This window comes from Mesoplodon densirostris, chromosome 20 (genome assembly GCF_025265405.1).
Source record: "Mesoplodon densirostris isolate mMesDen1 chromosome 20, mMesDen1 primary haplotype, whole genome shotgun sequence".
Lineage (NCBI taxonomy): Eukaryota > Metazoa > Chordata > Mammalia > Artiodactyla > Ziphiidae > Mesoplodon > Mesoplodon densirostris.
In genome coordinates, this window is record NC_082680.1 from 28,357,325 (window position 1) to 28,381,457 (window position 24,133).

General features: G+C 41.3%; 1 protein-coding gene across 1 annotated transcript in view; it reads left to right on the forward strand.

The window, feature by feature from the left end:
* The window catches only part of KCNU1 (potassium calcium-activated channel subfamily U member 1), a 128,994-nt gene that overhangs the window by 57,605 nt on the left and 47,256 nt on the right, over positions 1–24,133 (forward strand). Inside the window, 1 exon segment of the mRNA XM_060086060.1 lies at positions 4,427–4,541. Coding sequence (XP_059942043.1) covers positions 4,427–4,541 — 115 coding nt within the window.

The window sequence follows — 24,133 nt, forward strand, 5'->3', positions numbered from 1 at the left end:
TTTTTTTTTTCCTGATAGAACCATACCAGAGGTTCTCCCCTTAAGTTCATAATCTAACATTTTAGAGAGGCAGCAAGGTGCAGTGGTTAAAAACGTTGGATTCTGCATTGCTCACTTACTTCTTAGCTGTGTGATCTTAGGCAAACTATTTAAGCTCTCAGAGTGTTTCAGATTTCTGTAAAATGTTAGTGATAATATTACATATCTCAGGGGGTTAAATGAGAATATTAGTACAGAAAGAGTATACAGGTTGAGTCTATTCATATAGAAAGCATTAAGAACAGTTCCTGGCAAATAATAAGTACTACATATATGGTAATTATCATAGAACCCATGGGAACACAAACTCAAAAAAGAATCTCGTTATTTTTCTCATCAATGAAATTCAGATGAAATAAGAATTGGCAGAGAAGTCCTGGTAGATTATACTTATTTGAACCCATTCCCCAATGTGTTTTGGATCCAGAACATGAAGACCATGCATGGTAGGGCCAGCCTTAAGAGCAGGAGGAATCATATGTAATTAGATAAGTTACTGGGCAGAAACTTGCCCAGCTCCAACTAAACAGTTCACTGCCTGCCATTTCAGCACTGAATTATCTAACGCCTAAGATTTTAGAGCGGTGGTTCTCAAGCAGGGCAGGGAGAAGCACACAGTGGTCTCTGTGATGGTGTGGAGAGTGGGCAGCGGGAGAGCGGCCTTAGGAAAGCTGTGTCCAAATTCCCCTAATCCTCACCTGCTGAGAAAGGCTTTAGAGGGGAATTATGAAGAGGAAATTGGAAAGAGGGTGTGAAAAGGGGTCAGGGATGGGCAGACATGATAAGAAATGGTTTGAATAGGAGGTCCAAACTTGAATTCACTCTACTTCGTAATTTTTTTTAGGTTTTGCCTTGGGTCATTTTTTTCATCAACATCCCAGACTAAATGACCTCTTTAAGAAGGGAGTCAGCCCAGCCAGTGTTCCCTAGGGATGAGCATTCCAAACCTGGAAGGTTGAGCTCTAACCCCCGCAGTGGATCTACCAGCTCATCTCTCTAGCTTGGCTCTCCTCCTGCACCAATGGCTGTAGGTAGGAGAGAGCGCAGAGGTGTTCCTAAATGCCTCTTCTTCTCTAAAGCAGGGCCAGGGACCACATGTCCACCCAATTCCAACAGAAAGGAAAACAGCCTGGTAATAGTCCACAAAGACCACACACCAGTATCCTGCATTCCTGTATTCACGACAGTTGCCTTTGTTCTTGTAGTCAGTCCCACCGTTGGCTGTGGGGCTTCATTGTCTCCAGTCCTTGGTGTCCATCTCCACTTTGGCCGTGGCCCTCTTTATTTCTCGTCCCAATGATTATAATAGAGTCCTGCCAGGTTTCCCTGGATCTAGCCTCTCTTCATGCCAATCCATGCCATCTTTCATGGCTCTAAGAATTTTCTTGAAGTTCTGATCATGAACAGATATATAAATAAAAACAATAAATAGATGGATGAATGTCATCCCTACTTTTGCAAGATGAAAGCATCGGCTTGATCTCTTGTCCTGCTGCTGCTTCAGCTCCTGAGAGCAGTGTTTCTTATCCAGAATACATGGTATCGCTTCTTTGGTGTGTCACAGTGACTGGTAGGTACTAAATTTTGCAACAATTTAGCTATTTAGTAAATTGGAGCAGATTCAGAATCAGCCAAATAAGGCAGGAATTATTTTCACTCATTTGGACTATGATAAGATTTCCTGAGGGAGATAGAGAGGAGTAGAATTATTGATCTCCATATGGAAATCATACATGAGGCATGTCTTAATATGCAATCCTATCACGTGTGCCAGGAAAGGAAAATGGTTGCCTGTAGCTGTCAAGGAAATCACTTCTTGAAGAAAAGAGAAAGATAATCAAGATGCTGGCCGTGCATAGGACTTTAATTTTTTTTTTCAGTCACCCACAGGTCTTAGATGCCGTGTCTGTCTTTTTTGATGTCTAATGCTTTATTCGGAAACCCTCTTTAGAATATCCATAGAGAAGAAGTCATAGTAAGCCATGGCAAGCCATTAACAGTCTGGTTAGGGCTTTAGGCAAAAATTCATTTCATTTTTCCCTTGCCTAAAATATGAAAACATAATTACTTGGACACTGTCAGCTGTAGCTAAATAGATTAAAATATAAATAAATCAAATGATCAAGTGCTCTTAGAGTGAAATCAGAGAAACTTCAATTGCTTATCTACTGCCTTGAGAGAAGGGGACTTTACTTTCTAGTTTTATTTTATTCTTTGGGTTTCCTCCCAAATGTTTGAAGCAGCAAAGAAACTGGGAGAAAAGGCAGTAAAGAAGCTGGGAGAAAGGGAAGTAATTGTTGCACGTTCTTAACAGCCCTCTCTGCAACCTGGTAGAGAGGACACTTTCAGACTTTTTTGTGAAATTCATTAGGATTATAGAACTTAGAGTTGAAGGAACCAGAGATCATGTGGACCAGTTCTTTTCCCTTCGGGCAGCGAGCACACACAGCTGGAGCCCCCACCCATCCTCACGAGACTGCGCCTTCCAGCCCCCATATCCATGGACATACTTCCATAATCATGGAAGCTTCTAACATTATACAAATCATTCATGTGTTTTCAGGAGAGATTTTATTAAGAAGGACACAAGGGAAGATTCAAAGCTTTATTGAGCAAAAATTTCTCACGGTTCATACCTAGCACTCACCTCACCCACCTGTCCCCTCCCACCTTTTTTTAATACCTGGCAAATGTTGTTGGCTGGAGAGTGAGGCTCTGAGAAAACAGAGACTTCCTGAAAGTTCCATGGTTCCCAAGCCAGTTTAGGCATGTTGCGTTTTACATTCCACAGCTCAGTTTCTATCACGAGTACTAAGCCGACTAGCCTTTAAAGACTGACAGTTGGTAACACGCTAGTCCTCGCTTAGATTTTTCTTCAGAAGTTCCCTTCCCAAGCCATTCCCCACAGGGCAAAAGGTAACCGCAAAATAAGGAAACATCAATCAACCTGAAAACCCCATCAAAATTCCATATGTAAGTGAAGGCTTCTGAGGATTACAGATGGGGAGCAATCTTATTCCATACTTGGCCCTTAGTACACCTGTATGATGCAATTACTGCTGATTTAAGCCGACAAATCACATATGCAAAGGATGTCCCTCTTCTTCCAAAAGTATGTTTTGACTCAGTTGATATCTTCTGCAGATTAAAATGGCTTAGAAAGAGTTACATCAAAAGAAGAGGGATACCAAGGTGTTTTTGTGGCTCTTTATGTCTGCCATTGTCCAAAGCCTGGTTCAGTGTGGGTTTAAAGGCTTGTTGCAGAGGAACTCCCCATTCCGAGTAGTCTAAGTACAGAGAGAGTCTTAAATTGACACAGGAGGAAAGGTCATGTCTCTTTTCTCCACTTAGGTGGGCAAGGAAGAGGAGTAGCAGTGATGGCTCCTCTTTGACTCTGTCCGTCTCCTTGGTAACTTCTTCCCAGGCAGTCTTCCCATCTCTGATCACCTGGCAATCAGGTTCAGGCAAGCAGATCATGCAGGATTTTTGAATAGTGAAAGAAAAGCATTTAACTTCCAAAGCATCCTTTAGAATGTCACTTCTCATCACAGTACCAAGAGCCAATTCTTATTGAGCAAGGATGGCTTCCTAGCCAAGTGCGTTTAAAGGATTCCTAGGTTAAACCTCTTCTGGAATAAAAATGGCATGATGGAGTATCAACATATGGGTGCAGGAGGCTCAGGTGTCCTTTTTTTTCCATCTCAAAGCAGCTTCGTGTTGCTCATTTAATGGTGCTCACACGTTCTTGTATTTATCCTCAACAATCACCCTTTGAGGTCCTAGTCTTCTCCCTATTTTGCAGATGAGAAGATTATCTGCTTTTGTGTTATTTCCAGATGTGGAAATTCACAAATGTTTTGAGATATATCCCAGGTAAGATCAAGATTCTTCAAAAGTTAAAATAAATAATAAAGGAAGCCTTGAAGGAAAAATGAAGTAAAAGGAAGCAGTATCCAAGGAGAATGAATTGCAGGCTGACCAGTATCTGCAGAAGGGAGTAGGGGCCTTGTATAGTGATCTTTTCTTAGTGTCCTGTAGTGGCTGTAGACTCTGTTGGCAACCAAAAGGCTCCCCAAATGCTATACTTTTGGATGAGATGGGAAGAATGAAAGGTGCAGAATGGATAAGAAAGTACTCAGTAGGTACTTATTTTAAGCATACCATATGGTATTAACATCCTCACAATCATTTTCACCTACTCTCTAACTCTGTAGAAGGAAATTAAAGAGGTTTCTACAAACCATCCTCTTAGAACTAGTCTGTAGCTGAGGATTCTCAGCCTCTCCCTAGTCAAGGGGCTAGAGCTCTCTCAGCCAATAGGGACAGTCCAGAAATCCCTTATGAAGGGGTATTATGCCAACTCACCAAGATGGCTGTGACATTGCAGGGACAGAAGTCATGGTGATGAGAAGCAACGGAAGGGAACACTCTGGTCCAAAAGCACAGGACTCCTACCCAGCGACACATATGAGCATGGCTAGCAACCTGAGCTTTACCACCAGGTAAGAGATGCAGAGAACCCTCGTCCTCTATGTACTTTTTTTTTCTAAGAATCACTCGGCAATAAAAATTTGACTTAAACAGGAATATTTGCTTTATCAGCTCCTATACTGACTAATACAGTTGTTCCTCACCAGCATGAATTCATCCCAACTTCTCCCAATATGACTGAACTAAGCAAATATACCTCCCACAACATTGCTGAAATAATTTATACTTATGACAGCCAGAGGTTATGCACCCAGTTTTATTTCAGATCACCCTCCAGGCACTCAGGAAATGTGGGTGAGGGCAAAATTTCAACTCTTCCCCAATGTTTTTTCTATTATTAATCCATGCCTCATTTCCAACAAATTATTGATGAGATTGCTTTTGGTTTTTAAATCTGCAAAATAGGGCCAACAAATTCTTCCTCCCCTACTCTCTTTTTCCTGCATCTCTCTACTCCAAGATAACCCTGATTAAGCAGAATGCGGGGTTGGAGGTGAAGAGTGTGATCTGTTTATTGAATAATTTTTAAATAGAGGGTTGATCTAAAACTTCAGTCACCCCAAATTTTATTGTGAATAACTGTGTCATGTGTTGGCAGCATTTCAATGTAGTAGCTATAAAATACCAGGAAAATCTTTCATGATTGAGAATTGTGATTGGCTATGGGTAAGTACTGTATTGTCTTCTCTGGCATCACACAATGTTCCATGCAAACGCTGGCCCTCCCTAAGCTGTGCGATCTTGGGAAGCTTGCTTTACTTCTAGGTGTCTCAGTTTTGATATCTTAAATGAGTATAATGGTAATGAATACTCTGTAGGTTCTTTGTAAAGACTGAATGAGATGAGGTATTTAAAGCATTTTGCTTGATTCCTGACTGAGAGTAAGCATTCATTAAATGTTCCTCGTTATCGCAGTGATCAATTCTTGTATCTAGGAAGATGTACGAGGTTGGACTGAATATGTAGTAGATGCAGAGCCCTCCAAGGATGTGGATTTTGAAATAAATCCTTGATCCTGTTTTTTCTGTAATTCACCTCTTTCTTTTAATGCATGAAGAGTCATGCTTCTGTTTAACTGAGGATTCTGGATAGATGGGTCTGGTTAATGGAGGTTTTGCTGTACCTGTCCAGCAGGTGAGGCAGGCATCAAATATCTGAGCCACAAAGGTGCCACGGCTTTATGGATGTGCTTTCTAAGAGGAATACAAAAATCTAGGAATTATATTTTCTGCCCTTCCCTGCCTTCCATTCCAGGATTTTATGAAATCTGAGTGAGATAATCTGTGGGAAAGGAGGAAAAGGATTAACATCTGTTTGGAGGAAAGGTTCTATGGAATTTCAGGAATTTTGCCTCACTCTTAATGACAACAGAACAGCTAGGGGTTAGCATTGAGATTTGTAGATTTTTCTTTCTTTTTAAAACGGTTGGTAAAGAGCTAAGTATTGAGTAGCTCTGTGTGCTAAGCAGTCACTATGCTTAGATGCAGAAATCAGGTTTCCACCCCCATGCAACCTAGCTGGGTAAACAAGATGAATTCAGATAAATTAAATCAGAGGCCAAATGAAGCAGCATCCCTTCCAGTGCTACATTGATGATTCTGACAGCAGGTCAAAGAGGAAGAGGTCAATGGGGGCTGGGTGGATTGTTCCAGAATGTTTCCTGTAGGAAGTGGGATTTGGAGAAAGGTAAGAGAACAGGAATCTCAGTTCCTGTGGAGAATGTAACACGGGCAACGCATGGGGAAAACATGGAGCCTTCCATGTACCGAGTAGCCTGACTAGAGGTGTGGCTGCATGATGGAGTGAGAAATAACGTCTCAGATTTCTCAAGAACACGTTCTTGGTTGTTGGTATTGCGCATGTGTGTGAATATATGCATGTATGTTATGTTTACGTTGATGCAAAGTTGTTGCAAAAACATGATTCCAATCTGAAAAGTGTTTTGAGACTATAAAGATAGCATATGTGATAACACATAAAATGCTCCAACTATGTTTATGCTTTCATTTATTCTTTCCCTTGTCTTCTCTGTGATGAGAGGATTAGCAAGTCATGGATAATCAAAACCCACAGAAGATCCTTAAATGCAATTTCAGCCATTGAGTTTCACTGACGTTTCCCACCATTCTTTAACACAGCTATACAAACAAAATCATTTAACTTACTGATGTTTCCCCATTGTCTTTAATCCCTTTATTGTCTATGATAAATAAGGAAATGGCCTAAAGCAGGCATCTAAAAGGAGAATTGGTCCAGATGGCCTGGTCCATCTGCAACCTGGGCCCATCAGCCTCTCTATGGCTGGGGGATCCCTGAATATGCTTTAAAGCCCCTAAAGAAGGTCAAAGATAGTGATAGTTTCCCATCCAGATCATCTCTAAAGATGATGCTTATTCACTTGTACCTCTTAATTCAAAAGCAAGACAGATTCTCATGAACTACAGAGCTTAAAACTAATCAAAGCCAGACTGCTGATGAGATGGTCATATGCACGTTGACAGATAAGTGCTATTTGTGAGTGAATTTCTGTGATATTTCATCAAGGGAGAGGTCAGCTCAGTTGTTTGAAATCCAGTGTTAATGGAATATAAGACAGGTAATGCTCCCACTTGGGACTACAGAATAGAGTGGGTTTTGTTTTCTGGTTTTGGGTTTTTTTTTTTTTTTTTTTTTTTTCTTTTTGTAGGGCAAAGATATTCCAACTAGCAAATTAGCAAACACATGCCCTGAGTAACAATCGCGAGTGGTAAAATAGACTTGATGGCTTAATAGAGACAAGTAGGCATTATTGGGGAAAAAATGTAATATGTGTGGTAGGCGCTAGTTGTGATCCATTTTTGATGTGTTAATAGTATTACATGCACACTCCAAAACCAGCCTACGATTATTTATAGTTTTGCTGACAGTGTGCTTGGTGCTTTTAAAGATGTAATCTTGAGGCCACTAGTGGGTTTTCTGGTAAGTTCGGAAACTACTGTCTTCTATTCTTAGTACTCGAAGCAGTACAGACAGCCCTAACTTACGTGAAAGTTATAGTCCAATATTTCATTGCATCCCTGGTTTCTTTCTTTTTCCACAGAATAAGCAACAACAAGCAACGTCATATAAATAGCAGTTTGGGTCTCAGACTAGCACACAAAACTCTGTTTAATAGATGGTGGTTAAATATGTATTCATTGAGCAAATAGACAAATACTAGTTCTGTTCACCAGCGTTCTGCGTCCTTAAATCAAGAGGTCATGTAAACGAGAGGGGGAAGATGAATATTTCCTCTGACTTTTTTCAGGGTGATAAGCTTAGACCTACACCTATGCAAAATGTGATGATAAATAAAAATGCCTCTCAAACCCTCTTGGAGCCCCTTTGCCCTCACTTCCAGTTTCTTTACTGTGGCCACCCTGCTTTGGGTGAGCTTAGGAAAGTTCTGACCATTTTACTGTTGTACAGTTGTTGACTATTCTCTGTCTCTATCAAAATCCACTTCTTCAGGAAAACCGGTTTTGATTAGATATTAGAAAGAAAAGATTTAGATACAACTAACTCATGTTGTGACTGGCCAGTAACACAAGAACCACACTAAGTCATTCAGTATTTTGGAAAGTGGGTGTTTATAAACTCAGGTGGCCATGGGTAGATCGCTAATCAGTGAAACAAGGAGAGGCAGACATTTCCAAGTAGTGTCTGATAGATCTGGGTCAGGAGAGGAAACCAGTTCTAATACAAAGGTTTGCCTTCTTTGGGAATATCAGCCCTTCCATAGAAACCCTCCCTCTGGGTCTGCCTAATTCAACCCTTACAGACTCTATTGAAGCCTAAATAAGTTTCCACACAGTTTCCCTTCCCACTTTGTCTCTGTGAAACCTGTGACTAAGATTGTATTTATAGTATCAGCTTTGTCTTCATACGCCCACATGTCCTTTTGGAGATACCAGAGACCATGCGTAGTATTTTGTTCTCTCTTTCCTGATGTCCAGCCCATCCTTAGCTCTTTAAAAGGCAAGTGGCCCATCAATACCAGCCATGAGCATTGCCCCACAGCAGGCATGAGCCCTAGATCACCACCTTCCTTAGCCTTTAGGTTTCGGTTTCTTCATCTTCAAAACAGAGATGATATTAGAACCTAAATAATTGAAATGTTATTTGTGAGGATTCAGTGAGATAAAACAGATTAAATTCTTATCTAGTAAAAATCGAGCAAGTGAAAAAGGGTCCCCTCGTTGTGGTTCTGTGTCCCCGCCCACCACCTCTGCCATCATTTCCCTGGCTCATAGATTTCCATGCTTTTGCAGCCAATTTCTTTCTCATTCAAGGGGAGAGGGCTTGAAGTTTAAGACCTTCCAAAATTCCATGCACTGTCTACAGCCCACCATCCATGGAGCATCAGCTCAATGGAGCAGATCAACAGGGTTTTCAGTGAAGATACCTAATGTGGTACTTTCCACGGGCACACTCACTTTGTTGCACCCAAGTCTGTCTGTTGCTTGCCATTTCCCCTCCAGAACACTCTTTCCATGGAGGTTCCAGCTCCTTCCTTAGCTCTTACCCAGCGTCTTCCAGCTGATTCCTCGGCAGTCTTCAGTTTCTGAGCAAATTACAGTCCATCAGAAGGACTGCCAGGGCATCCTCTGCCAGTCATGGCTCCTGGGACATCTGTTCCTACAAGTTCTCACTTTCGAGTACCATGCCCCTTACACACACACACACACACACACACACACACACACACACACACACACGACTGATATTAGGAAAGGAAGCTGAGCCCTTCTTCTCTTTCTATTCTCAGCTCTTCACATTTATTGAATTCTGTGCCCCAGATGATCCAGGCAAGAGAAACACCATCTTTTAACCTCAGTGATGCCTGAGCTCCTACTGAGGACCAGCTTCCAGGGTCTTTCCAGGGGGAGAAGCTTGGATACGAATCACCATACGTGGTTCTTCTCTCTCCACATCCTATCTGAGCTTTCTGCAGAAACTAATCAAATGAGATTATCTGAGCAGGTACTTTTTTTCCCCCTTTCTTCCATATTAAGCTTTTAAAATAACTTTTCCTCTAGACAAGCATAGGCTTTTCTGTTTGAAATCAGTATGGCCCACAACCAGTAAATCAGAAGCAGTCGTTGATTTTTTTCCTTCATACATGCTTATTGAGTATTCTCTTACTGTAGGATTTCAAATCATGTTCTAGAAGTCCATGTTTACTTAATACCATATAGCCAGTATTTCATCTCCCCAAATTACCTTTCTCCAAGAGTCCAGGTAGCACTTATGTTCCCAGTCCTATGGTTTCCTACCTTACATTTCAGAACCTCTGAAGATGCCTTCCTCATTTCAATTGGTGTTATTTGGATACATAGGAATCACTAGCAGGGGTGTATTTCGGTCATGAAGTTTAGTAAGCATCTTCATCAAGTCTCAACAGTTCAAAGAAAACAGTAAGGCAAATGTATCTATGTTCAATTATAGGTATAGATATGGGGATAGGTATAAAGATAGACACAGACACATCTAGAAGTGCTATTTTTAAGTACCACGAGCCTGAGTTCCAAAGACAGGTGAAAGAGGGTACCAGGGAATAGAAGAATAAAAGAATAAGAATAAGGAAAGAATTAGTAGATGCTTTCTTTTAGATCCTCTAAATAACGCCCTTCTAGTTCTTGTCCTGTACCTATAGGCAGAAATCAGATTTCTTGAGAAGCGGTGTGCCATGACTCTAGCAAAGTACCATATAGACAGGCATACCTTGTTTAATTGCGCTTTGCAGATACTGTATTTTCTACAAATTGAAGGTCTGTGGCCACCCCCACATCAAAGCAAATCTGTTGGTGCCATTCTTCCAACAGCATGTGCTCACGTTGTGTTTAATTCTTGTAATATTTCAAACTTTTCATGATTATATTTGTTATGGTGATTTGTGATCAGTGGTCTTTGACGTTGCTATTGTAATTGTTTTGGGGCACCATGAACCTCACCCATTTAAGAGTATGAACTTAATTGATAAATGTTGTGTGTGTTCCGACTACTCCACCGACCAGCTGTTACCCCATCTCTCTCCCTCTCCTCGGGCCTCCCTCTTCCCTGAGATACAACAATATTGAAATTAGACCAATTAATAACCCTGCAGTGGCCTCTAAGTGTTCAAGTGACAGGAAGAGTCGATGTCTCTCACTTTAAATCAAAACCCGGAAACGATTAAGCTTAGTGAGGAAGGCATGTCGAAAGCAGAGACAGGTCAAAAGCTAGGCCTCATGTACCAAACAGTCAAGTTGTGGATGCGAAGGAAAAGTTCTTGAAAAAAATTAAAAGCGGTGCCCCGGTGAACACACAAATGATAAGAAAGTGAAACAGTCTTATTGCTGATATGGAGAAAGTTTCAGTGGTCTGGATAGAAAATCAAACCAACCACAACATTCCTTTAAAGCCTAATCCAGAACCCTCTCCCATTCTGTGAAGGCTGGGACAGGTGAGGAAGCTGCAGAAGAAGTTTGAAGCCAGCAGAGGTTAGTTCATGAGGTTTAAGAAAAGCAGCCTTCTCCACAACATCAAAGTTCAAGGTGAAGCAGCAAATGCTGATGTAACATTGCAGGAAGCTTCCAGAAAATCTAGCTAAGATAATTCATGCAGGTGACTGCACTAAAGAACAGATTTTCAGTGTGGATGAAACAGGCTTGTAATGGAAGAAGATACCCTAGGATTTTGATAGCCAGAGAGGAGAAGTCAATGCCTGGCTTCAAAACGTCAAAGGACAGTCTGACTCTCTTTGTTAGGGGCTAACGCAGCTGGTAACTCTAAATTGAAGCCAGCGCTCATTTACCATTCTGAAAATTCTAGGACCTTTAAAAATTATGCTAAATCTACCCTGCCTGTGCTCTATAAATGAAAACAACAAAGCCTGGATGACAGCACATCTCTTTACAACATGGTTTACTGAATATTTTAAGCCCACTCTTAAGACCTACTTCTTAGTAAATTATTCTTTCAAAATATTTCTGCTAATTGATAATGCACCTGGTCACCCAAGAGCTCTGATGAAGATGGACAAGATTAATATTGTCTTCATGCCTGCTGACACAACATCCATTCTGCAGCCCATGGATCAAGGAGTAATTTCGACTTTCAAGTCTTATTATTTAGGAAATACATTTTGTAATGCTATAGTTGCCATACATGGTGATTCCTGTGATGGATCTGGGCAAACTAAATTGAAAGCCTCCTGGAAGGCATTCACTATTCTTAATGTCATTAAGAACATTCATGATTCATGGGAAGAGGTTAAAATATTAACATGAAGAGGAGTTTGGAAGAAGTTGATTCCAGCCCTCACGGCTGACTTTGAGGGATTCAAGACTGCCATGGAGGAAGTAACTTCAGATGTGATGGAAATAGCAAGAGCACTAGAATTAGTGGATCCTGAAGATGGGACTGAGTTGCTGCAATCTCACGATAAACTTGTATGCATGAGTTGCTTCTCATGGATGAGCAAAGAAAGTGGTTTCTTGAGATGGAATCTACTCCTGGTGAAGATGCTGTGAAGATGGCTGAAATGACCACAAAGGATCTAGAATGTTAAATAAACTTAGTTGGTAAAGTAGCAGCAGGGTTTGAGAGGACTGACGCCAATTTTGAAAGAAGTTCTGCCGTAGGTAAAACACTCACAAGCAGCTTTGTGTGCTACAGGGAAGCCGATGTGGCATTTCATTTTAGGAAACTGCCACGGCCACCCAGCCTTCAGCAACCATCACCCCGATCAGTCAGCCGCCACCGCCATCGAGGCAGGACCCTCTAGCAGCAAAACGATTACAACTCACTGAAGCTTCAGGTGATGGTTGGAATTTTTTTATCAACGAAATATTTTTCATTAAGGGATGTGCATTTTTTAGACATACTGTTATTGCACACTTAATAGACTACAGTGTAGTGTAAATGTAACTTTTACATGCACTGGGAAACCAAAAAATTAGTGTGGCTGGCTTTACTGCGATACTCCTTTTATTGTGGTCGCTTGGAAATGAACCGGCAATATCCCTGAGGTCTGTCTGTATAGGAATAATTCATCAGATATGTATTGAATAAATGAGTTCTTTATATTAAAAAACAATATTTTATTCTCATTACTTAAAAATAGAAGACAAAATAGCTTTAGGCTTCATAAAAGTGTCAGAGTAATACCATGGACAATTCAACATATTCCTTTCATTACGCTTGTCTTCCTCGCCCTGTTTGACTAGATTAGAAGGCTGTAATGAAAGAGGGACAAAAGCCCTTTTTAAACCTCTTTGTGAATATGTGGACAGGTCTTAAAGAAAATGAAGTCACACTCTCCTAGGACTTAACGGGTACAGAAATTTCCATTGATTTAGCTGGATGGTAAGATGAGGAAGCAGCCCGGGTAATACAGGAATAAAAATTCCTGTAGGACAACTGATTATTTACTGAGTGTATGTATTTATTTGAATTAAGTAGTTAGTTTTTGCATGTTTTCATTCTTCTCACAATCTCTCAAAAGGCAGGGATGAGACCTTGTCTGTTTAGGGTCATATATAAAAGACCAACTAACTCAACAAGACAAAGGTGAAGATTATGGGAGGCTTAGTCACTGTTTCTAAGTAAAACTCTATTCAGGGACTGAGGACATGCCTAGGGAAAAAGTAAATGTGACTTAGGCAGTTGCCACAGACTTTTCATTCTGCATTCTGTGCTCTCTGTTTGATGCCCACCATCACCTCTATCTACTCAGGACTTAGAATTTCCAGCTACCTCCCATCCCCGTCAGCATCTACCATTTGAACCATCATTTGCGAAAACAGACGTTTACGATATTAATCCTTCCAGGGGTAGTTCTACTTTCACGAGGATCAAGGACTTCAGCTAAGGGACAGAGTCCTAAGTAGGAGATTTCCAAAGGGGAGGTGTTATTCTAGGCAACGTTTGCTAAGGGCTTCCTGGGTGCATCTAAAACCCACCTCAAAGTTTATTGTGTGCAGTGCTCTCTTAGTTTTTAGGTTGAGGCGAGAGTGATAAAGAAGGAGGCTACCCAGTGCCAAGGCTACGGTGGGGACTCCAGAGATGGACAGGCCAGGGTCATATCTCAGCTCGGTGACTTCCATGCTGTGGGATGGTGACCCAGTCAGTCACTGCTCTGGGGCTTAGCTCTTCCATCTGTAAAACAGGTGGTACCAACCTCATAGGGCTGATGAGAAGACTGAATGTTAGACTCTTGGCAAAGTTCCTAGCAGAGAGTAAGCACTCAATGAATTAACATTTATTATCATTATCATTATCATTATCATGACCCAGAAGACAAGATTGGCCCACACAGTGGTTGAACCCATGGTCTGGAGACTCACCTCAAAGCAGCTCTCTGCTAAAATTGTACGGCATTCTACATTTGTGTTAACAGCAATAGCATTAGTAGGAAAGACAGAAGCCTTAGAGATAAATGTGATCTTCATTTACATCTGAGGGCTGGTAAAGCTGCAGCAGAGCTCACCGTGAGTAACGTGAGAGGTAGACCCAGTTTCCGTCTCGCCATGAAGCAATATGGTCTTTGCCTGGTAGGAGGGTTCTTTGTTTTTAACCCATTCTCTAAGGACGTGAGAATATAAGAATTTCCAGCCTGTGTTAGACCCATGCTGGGGTTCTGAAGACTACATGGGCTTTGACGGTGAAATTCAAGGACAGGACCAAGATTGGCCTCAACTTAGCATCAAATATCAGGGATGTTGACCCAAGATATTATTGGCTTTCATGCAGTTATTTATAACTTTTTATACAAACTTGCCAAGAACAAGTTAACTTTTGAGTCTGTAACAGCCCCCAAATAACTGAAAAAATCTTTCTTGCCAAAAGAGGATTCAGAGAAGACGTCTTTAACCAACTCCTTCCCTCCCCACCCCAGAAACCCTTTCTCTTTCCCTCCTGCTTTCTCTCCTGTTTTACAGCTGGTTGATGAAGGCAAACACAGGGCAGGCAAAACTTCAGGGTCACCGGGTAGCTTTACACCTTAGCAGCTGTCTTCAGCACATGCACAGCTATCAGGACAATAAAATATTGTTCATTGCTTCTACCCCACAACCAATTAGGTCAGCTGTAAATATTGGAATTGCTTGGTAAACATGCTGGAAGATTGTGCTGACTTGTTAATATAAGTGCAAATGTAATTAGATTTATAACACTTTTTTTTCCCAAACCATAATTTACAACAACAGCAGAAGAAAAAAAATTCTCTTGCAACCTGCTGAAATATCATAATTAAAATGCACATGAAAAGTCAGTTACGCCAGAGGGAGGTATTTAAGAGAAGTGAGTTTCCATACCACGGGGATTACACCACGGGGATTACATATTTCTTATTTATTTTTTTTCCCTGTAATCTCTGTGGCTGCTAAATGAAAAGGAACAGATATTTTCCTTATTTTGCTCTGAAATACTGCTGCAGATAGTGCTAAAACATGGGCTAAATAACCTGGCTCCCTGGAAACCTACTCAATTCCCCTCAGAGCCCCAGGAAAAGCCGAGTCGTCACCATTCTTTTTTATTTATGAGCCCATCTCTCTTTAAACAATAGTCATGTTCCTTAAAACATGTAGACGTCACATATTTTTTCTTGCTATTATTCTGTTTTTTGCTCTAAATGAATAGTTATTTTATGTAACTAGATGGAGAATCCTCATGTAAAGACAAGAAATAACCACCCCCCTTTTTTTTTTCATTTTAAAACCTGGAGTTTCTTCTACTCCCAGTGTTGTGTTGGGAACACAGCTCTGTCTTCAGACAAGATGGCACGGGTGTCACCACTGGCCTTCGCTGGGGGGCTTTCTCTGCCACTGGAGCCTCCGTGGGTCAGGCGAGGCTTTGCCCCTCTTCCCAAGGCTGTGATTCTAACCCCAGTTCCAATTTTAATCCAGACGGCTTGCTGCCTCCCTGCTTTCTAATCATAAAATGTAGCTATTATTATAGCCCATCCGTGTTTAAGGTGCCAGTGGGGAAAAGCTAGTTTAAAAAAAAATCGTAAAGCAATTTATAAGTGTGAGAAGAGATGCCATTTTCAGACTCAAACTTCTCCTAAAATGTTCAGTTTAGATAATGGAAGAAATTTTTAATACATATCTTTTAGAATAGCTAACGCATATATTGCAGATAAATTAGTCTTTGGGGGAAGTTTCTGGTGTTGCTGTATAAGAATCAATTGGTAAAGTAAATCACATATATCTGTGCCTATATCTGTATATGGTTCACTTTACACATTTATACTTTATACACTCCTGTACACACATACATTGCAGATGTACGTGTTTACAAGAAGATCTAGGAGAGACTGAAATGAGGAGAGGCAAACAACAGACTTTAATTCAAACTAGCACCTTAATCCATTGGTGAGGCTCAGTAACAGAAAGCAGTGCAAATGGTCTTCCAACATTCATAAATAAAATGCTCTCAGTTTTTATTTATGTATTGATGTGATCATTATGATTAATACCTTTATGCTTGCATTTTGTTACAAGTAAAGGACATGTTAATATTTCCAGTCCTTAAAATATTTCATAAAAAAACATTTTCATACCAATTAGCTAGATTTGCTCCTGAACTGAAATATTCCATTAGATATTGCAATCAGCCAAGCCTGGTACCTTCTTTTACACTGCTTGGGCGTAAATCTGAATATTCTTGGACCTTTCTAAATATCCCTGGTTTTAGCTTTAGCCCACAGTGTAGATATTCAGCTGCCAGGACCATGGGTGACATGTTTCCTTTTTTTTCCCACTTCTGTTTTACTCCTTTGAGAAACCCTTGTGGGTCAGCATCAGAAACCAGTATTAGGAGGCTTAGAGATGGCTCAGAGGTAAAGATAACTGGAAAGGATTTGTAAGGCCAAGTCAAGTATCTGCTTGTCCTATGAGCTCAGTCTTCCAGGAGTAGTTCTCAGGACTCACACTCTACCCAAAGTAATTGATTTCCATTTGCATCCCTTAAGCTCACCCAGGAAGACACTCTGAAGGAAGGGCAAAAAAGAAAGGAAGAGAGGGAGGGAGGAAGGAAGGAAGAAAATCAATGAACCTAGTGGCACAAGGCTCTGACCTCTCCATATGGATTCTGTGGGTTTGTTTGTTTTTTTAACAGCTAATTTCTAGGGAAAAAGTGGTGAACATACTAAAGAGTAAAACAGGCAGAAACCATCCTGGGTGAGCTTACATTCATCTGCTCTCAGAGTTAAAGGTTTCGGTCAGATGACCAGGAGAAACCTGTTTTTATAATCCACATAAGCAGAGTGTCAACCAGATGGTTTTTCAAGGTCCACTTTCCCACCTAGAACCCTTTTCTTTCTTGAGGGGAAGGAGTGTAATGGAAAATTCTTCTTAATCAAACACTCTTTCACCAGATATTCACATCTCCACCTCCAGATCTGTGGCATGGCCTCCTTTGCCTTGCTCCTTCTTCGCTCTTCTTCATTTTACCATTTCAGCCACTGAATCTTGTCATAGTATTTTTTCCAGGTGTATTTTTTTCCCAAGCCAAGAAATAGCAGAAGATGGGAGGGAGGGAGACGCAAGAGGGAAGAGATATGGGAACATATGTATATGTATAACTGATTCACTTTGTCATAAAGCAGAAACTAACACACCATTGTAAAGCAATTATACTCCAATAAAGATGTTAAAAAAAAAAAAAGAAATAGCAGAAGAGTAGAGAAGGAAGGAAACTAATTCCCAGGAGAATGGGTGTGTATATGTGTGGATATATCAACTTTGGGGGCAGAAGTCTGCTTTGAAATGTCTCCCGACCCACACCCACAATCTAATAGTCCCCCTGGCTGGCTTGTCTTCACTCTGAGCCTCACAGTGTACGTGAGGGATGTACAGTGACGGGAGTGCTAACCTTGAAAGGAAGAGGAGGCAGGAGAAGAAATAGAGATGTAGGAAAAGTAACCAGATTCTGGAACAATATCCCTGTGCCAAATTAGGGAATAAAATTATAAAATGAAAACTTTCCCCAAGTACCTGCTTTCTAGCCTGCCTCTATTAACTGCACTCAGAAACACACGGTAAGGTAGGCAAACACAAAGGCAAAACAAACAGTGAACCTAGCCGGGTTTATCATATGCCAACACCTGGGCTAGCAGTCCTGGTAAGGGTTGAAGAATCAAGTGTGGATGCTGTGAGACGGGTTTCTCACCTAAATTCCACCAAGTCTCATTGTTTTCTCTGTTTCACCTCTAAAAGTATCTTGCATCGCTATACCCTTTCCATCTCTAATTCTAATCCCAGGCCAAGCTACCATCTTTCCTTCTTAGGCCACTATTGAAATGGCCTTTGACCTGGTCTCCCCACATCTCCTCTTGTCCCTTCTTTTCTATTCCTGTATCATACATAGAATGACGTGTGAAAAATGAAAATATGACAATTTTGCTTCTCTTCAGTGGGTTTTCAGTGTCTTTAGGAATGAGCTCAAAATCTTTAACAATGTCCTTCATGGTATGGCCCCTGCCTCTCACAAAAGTCCTCTGTCTGAATTTGAACAATATTATATTCTTTCACTTCTGAAAATACACATCATACTTCTTTTTCTGTGTTGGGCCTGTGCATATACCTAGAATGTGCTTCCCTTCTCATATTTGTCTAATAAATTCTTCTGATGTTCCAAGGTCTCTCCAAACTCAACTCAAAATACCCTGCATGATCAAGATACAAAGGGCTTCATATTTGATTGAAATTTAATAAATCCAGCTTCTCATTATAAAGTATGAACTCCTTACAAACAAAAGTGGTCCTTTATAAAGCTGATTTATCAATGAAATATAAACATTTTAATTAATGTCCAATTACTTGCAATCAACAGAAACCCTTTTAAACTAAAGAAAGATAAGAACATTCCTAATACGAATCCCAGTGTCCCATTCATTACTAGAAGAGAGCGTCTGATCGGTACAGCTCGAATCAGTTCCCTGACTTGTTCAATCAGATCCAGGAAGTGGCGTCCTCAGGAACAAACTTGGCCATTGGGTGGGGGGATGAGGCAGTTCTCAAAGAAGTAGATAAGTGCAGATAACGGGCTGGATAGACACCTTGAAGGATTTACTCCAAATAAACATAAGACCCTAATCCTAATAAATAAATACATTTAAACAACATCATGTCAATTATGATATATATATGTGTATGTGTATATATGTATATATGATATGATGCATATACATTTGTATGCATAGATACATGATACATATGTGTATATCATTCATATATGTGTATATATGTGTGTGTGTGTGTGTGTGTGCTACACATAATCCTACAGGGTACCCAGTGGTATAGGAAACACTCATGGTGCCCATTAAACACTAAATCTGTCCTCAAGGAGCATGTGTGTGAGAAGCCAGAAAAAAACGAGGCGTCAGTTAACTGTAGAATGAGTCGAATAAATCAATGCAATGCATGTTTCCATCTAATGTCTGGTGAGCACCTTGGATGTGCGTTGTGCTTTCACAGATTCATTCATTAGAAAGTTGGGTTGAGGGGTGGGTCAGGCACTGTGCTAGAGATCAGAAAATTAGTGAAATTAATAAGGAGGGCTTCCTGCAGGAAGCAGATCTGGAGCTGCGTTTGAAATGCCAAGTGCTTTAACAGCTGGCATAGTGTGACCTGAGAAGTAATTAGCACAAAGCACACCCTACGTGGCCACTGGTAAACCATGAAGTCACTTTCTTAGGTATTCTTGAAGGCCCTCCTAGAGTGGGTGTCCTAAAGATTGGTTTATGGCTCAGATAGCTGTTACATTTTAATAAGCCTTGGAAACTTAGATGTTATTCACTGCAGCTGCCAATCAAGTACCTGCGTAGAAGCAAGACAAACAAAACAATAAATGCTAAGCACTCCAGAGTTCAGCAGCTCTAGCAGGATGCACTGCACTGCAGGCTTTATGAATGTGTGAGAGCGAATATACAGAAGCTTGGGAAAAGGTCATTGGTATTTTTGGAGCAATAAATCAAGTGTGGAAAGATTTGCATTTTGGCTGTATAACATACAGGACTGGATTAGAGGGAGAGAATACTTTGAAGTAATATTTCTCTGCTGACTTGTTTTATTAGCTTCTTTTAAACATGTTACATTATTGCCTATAGAATTTCATTTACTCGGATTGACAGCTTGATAAATACGTCTATTGGCGATGATTTGGATTGCTCTGGGCATTAATATTATTAAAACCTGTCACAAGGAAATGTCTGAAAGATGACTTACTGTAAAGATTACAGCATGAAATAAATCATCCAGTGGTATTTGTTACCATTTATGGCCTCTTGGAGCTGAGTCAATCCCTTTTTATGTTGCATTATTTTTCAAGATTTTATAGCCTTATATTATATACTGCTGTCAGGAATGAACAGATGGGGTGTCGAACACGAGCTCTCTGAATAATTCCCACCCTCCAGTTATTTGTATGAAGGGCAAATGCAAAACTGTGCATTCTCGAGCAAAAAAAAAAAAAAAAAAAGGAGAGAGAGAGAGAGATGGAGAAGCTGCTGTTGAGGAAAAGGGATCCCTTTTGTCAGATGGTTTAGGCCAATTCCTCCAGCTGGTTGGAATCCCTGACTGGCAGTCGTCACCCTGTTTGGGTTTCAAGTGAGAGCTGAGGTGGCTGCGTCTGGCCCCAGTGAGCCAACAAATGCCGTTTTCAAAGGCATTTTCTCAGAGTGCCTCTCGCTGAGACATCTCCACATTTGGAGGTGAATGTATCATATTTGCTTCCTAAAAAGCTGAGAAATTTGAAAAAAAAAAAGAAAAAGAAAAACTCAAAAAAACCCAGGAGAACAAAAAGAGAGACACATTGAAAGGATTTAATATGCTTTGAGTGAGTGACGAATGTGCAAGCATCTTGTGGGGGTGTGCACAAAGGATTCTGTGCAATCTGAATTGTCCGGCAGGGCCCTTGCAATCGATATAAAGGGAATCCAAGGAGCCCCTGGGCTTTCCAGGTCCTCATGGAGGTAGGAACAGAGGTCTCCAAGGCCTTGTGCACTTTGAGGCTAGGCGCATCCTGGGGAGTCTGTAGCTCCCCTCCTCCAGTGACGATGATGATGGGTCAGGCAGCTGCCTAATTGTCACACAAGCCCCCTTCAGAGTCCTGAGGCTCTACCACCATTGGAGAAGGCGCGAAAGTGAACCCGCTAAAAAACCCACCACCTTTTTAAGAGGAAGCACATGTGATGTTCTTCACTGACCTTCCTGCTCTCCACTATATCCATTCTGAGCAGTTCTATAAAGTACCAGCAGTACTGTAGAGGAACACACAGTAGACCCAGAGTCTGAGTGACTGGAACTCAGGCTCACCACTTACCATCTTGCGACTTTTTGAGTCACTTAATTTTGCACCATCCTAAATTGTGTATAAGATATTTTTCCTGCTCACCTCGTGGCGTTGCTGTGAAAAGTCAGAGCAGACAACACACACACACACACACACACGCTTTAAAGTTTACTGGCTCCTACATCTGTCAAAGGTGGGTATTTTAATCAGCATGTTGCAACCAGACTCTTGCCTTCCCTCCTATAAAGCTCTCCATTTTCTTGAATTTATCACTCTCATCTCCTCATCCCCAGATCCCTTAATGTCAAACCCTCCCTCCACCATCTCTTAAAATTGTTACCTTACTAGGAGGTATTTGTAGACAAATAAGGTGAGCTTCAGCAGCTGCTTCCCAAGACCAGACCTGTTCTCTCAAGCTGAACCTCACACTCCTTTGTCCCCCTTCTCCTCTTCTTCTATGTCACCTTCCCAAGGACCTTCCATACGAGTTTCTGTTTCTTGATTTGTCACATTTCCATGAGGATGCCATCTGGGTACACCCAGTCACACCTGAAGCGGGCAGGGCTGAGGACTGCTTCATTCTGGGCAAAGTTCACAGCTTTGCTGTCTTTCATTTCAGGTCTCTCTCTCCAACAGCAAAGAAAGTTTTCTGCAGAGTTGAATTTCTGTATCCCTGTAAGAACTACACATTTCTCTCCCCTACCCTCTGTTTTTCCCATTGCTCCCCACAAAGGAACATCTGCATAAGCCCCATCATCAACCCAACCAAATTGGCAATACTGACCCTCCATAATCTAACTGATACATAAATGTGTAACTCTTGAACCTTTTTTTTTTTTTTTTTGCGGTACACGGGCCTCTCACTGTTGTGGGCTCTCCCACCACGTAGCACAGCCTCCGGACATGCAGGCCCAGCGGCCATGGCTCACGGGCCCAGCAGCTCCGCGGCATGTGGGATCTTCCTGGACCGGGGCACGAACCCATGCCCCCCGCATCGGCAGGCGGACCCTCAACCACTGCGCCACCAGGGAAGCCTTTGAATCTTACATCCATCTATAAAGTATGCTTTTCTTTTTGTCTCTTTCTTCCTCTCTCCCCCCCTTTTTATATCCCTCCCTTATCTTTTAAACTTTATTTACTTTTGCTTCCCCAGAGATGTACTGAATCAAGGTTCTTAACCTCTTTTGGATAGGCATCATGATATCTCTGTTTCCATATAGTGCTCTCTTATCTCAGATGAGGCCCTGATTTTCCAAGCTAAACAGTCAGTGACTTACTTTTTCTGTTCTCTGCAAACTAAGTGTGGACCTGCCTTCCATGTTCTCTCACCCAGTCCCATGCTGAGAAAACCCTGATGCTCTCCAATTTCCCCACCAGTCTATGGAGCCTAGCTCTCTTATTCACTGGCAGCCACATAATTTCTCTAGACTAAGTCCTCTGTCTGTAAAATTAGATGAGATGAGACATGATCATCTAAAGCTTCTTCAAGATTTAGGTTATCACTTGCTCCTGTTCCAGCTGCCATAGCTTGAAACATCCTCATAGTAAATGATTTCTCCTTGTGGTGCTTTGCCTTTTCTGGAGAGAAAGGATTCCCCTGATGATAATCACCAAATCTCTTCCTCTAACCAATTCCAAGATAATACTCATGCAGCATTTGCAAATCCTTCTCCCCCTGGTTTTAGCTGTCATTTAAAAAGTTATCATAAATCAACTAAAACCATTAAGCCATTCATTAAGCCATCTTATAGGTGTGAGTGTGTGTGTGTGTGTGTGTGTGTGTGTATGTATCATGTTGTTAGGTGCAGGGTCAGGAAGAGGTGCAGTATGACCCAGAGTGACCTGACATAATAAAGTTTCATAGTAATGTCTAATTACTGCTACTCACCTCTTTATTATTAATTCCAGAATTCCAGCACATAAAATAACTTAATCATTTTCAGAATTTGCATGACTAATGGAGTTCGTTCGGATAGAATAAGGATAAGCTTCATAATTAGGTTTTGCTGGGAACTTCTGCAAACCAGTCTGTTTATAATTTGGTCAGCTCTTGATTTTTAATGAGGGCACTGAGAGTGACTGAAGCCTCTGGCAGCATTCACTTCATGCTTTAATTACCCACAGTAATCCTGACAATTACATTCATGTCATACATCACATCATAATGACCCAATAAGGAAAGTATATTCAATTGCTGAAGGGGGAGTTCTCAGATTAGACAGGTAGATGGGATGTGCTGAGATGTGAACGATATTTGAAAACTGAGCTGCCTGATTCCATGACACAGAGGAACCTGACCCTGACACTTGGCATCGGAGAGAATGAGGAAAGACATCGCCACATCTCCAGTCTCCGCTCCAAGATGTAAAGGGCTTTGAACTCATCACTCCTGTCCTTACAACAGGAAGAAATTCAACAAACTGAAACTGAAAGACTTTTCTTCGCCCATCAGAGAACTGAGGTTGCAAGGCAAACCATCACCCTGAAGTTTGGGGAGAGTCACAGCTGAGCTCTGCTTTCCTGGGGAAAAGGCCCCAAGAGCCATCAACTGGTAGGAACACTTCAAGAGTCATGTTTGTTAATTCCTGGAGGTTGAGTGAGGTCTAGGTGAAGAGTGACAGCCTCCTTGGGGCTAGAGGCTCAGAGGGACCGCCACACGTTGGGGGGTGTTACCTCCAGGGATACTACCAAATTCTCATATGGAAGAGGCAAGAAAAATTCCCTCAGTAACTCTGGCAGAAGGAGGGGAAGAGTAACTATACTGAAATACACCCAGAGGGTTTTCTGTAACAAAGACCGACTCTCCAGGAGAGAAGAGTTTCCCAATGGCTTATCTCAGGTGAGGGAAGGGCGTTTCTCCCACGCTAGCCCCCTCTCACCTTCCTGTCTCACCTGAGGGGAGCAGGTAGAGATGCTTAATGATTACAGCCCCAAGATACAGAGTCACTGGAAAACTGAGATTTAATCACAAAATTATATAACCTTCCCTTCTCCCACACATTACTACCATACCAACAGGGCTCCAGTATAACAAGAGTGAATCACAGTTGAAAGAGCTTCAAGGTACAGACTATTCAAGAAAGAGTTTTTGAGAAATCCAAAGACAAGGAGACAAAAGCAAGGACATTAGAGGAATTGGAAGCCCCAGGAAACTACAGCTACATCAAACATTAAACATAGTGCAACTGCTAGCCAGAATAACATAAAACCTCACACTACAGATCTGTTTACCTTAGTTCCTATTATCTAATACATCATACCCCATTGCCAAAAAAAATCACAAAGCATGCTAAAAGGCAGGGAAAAA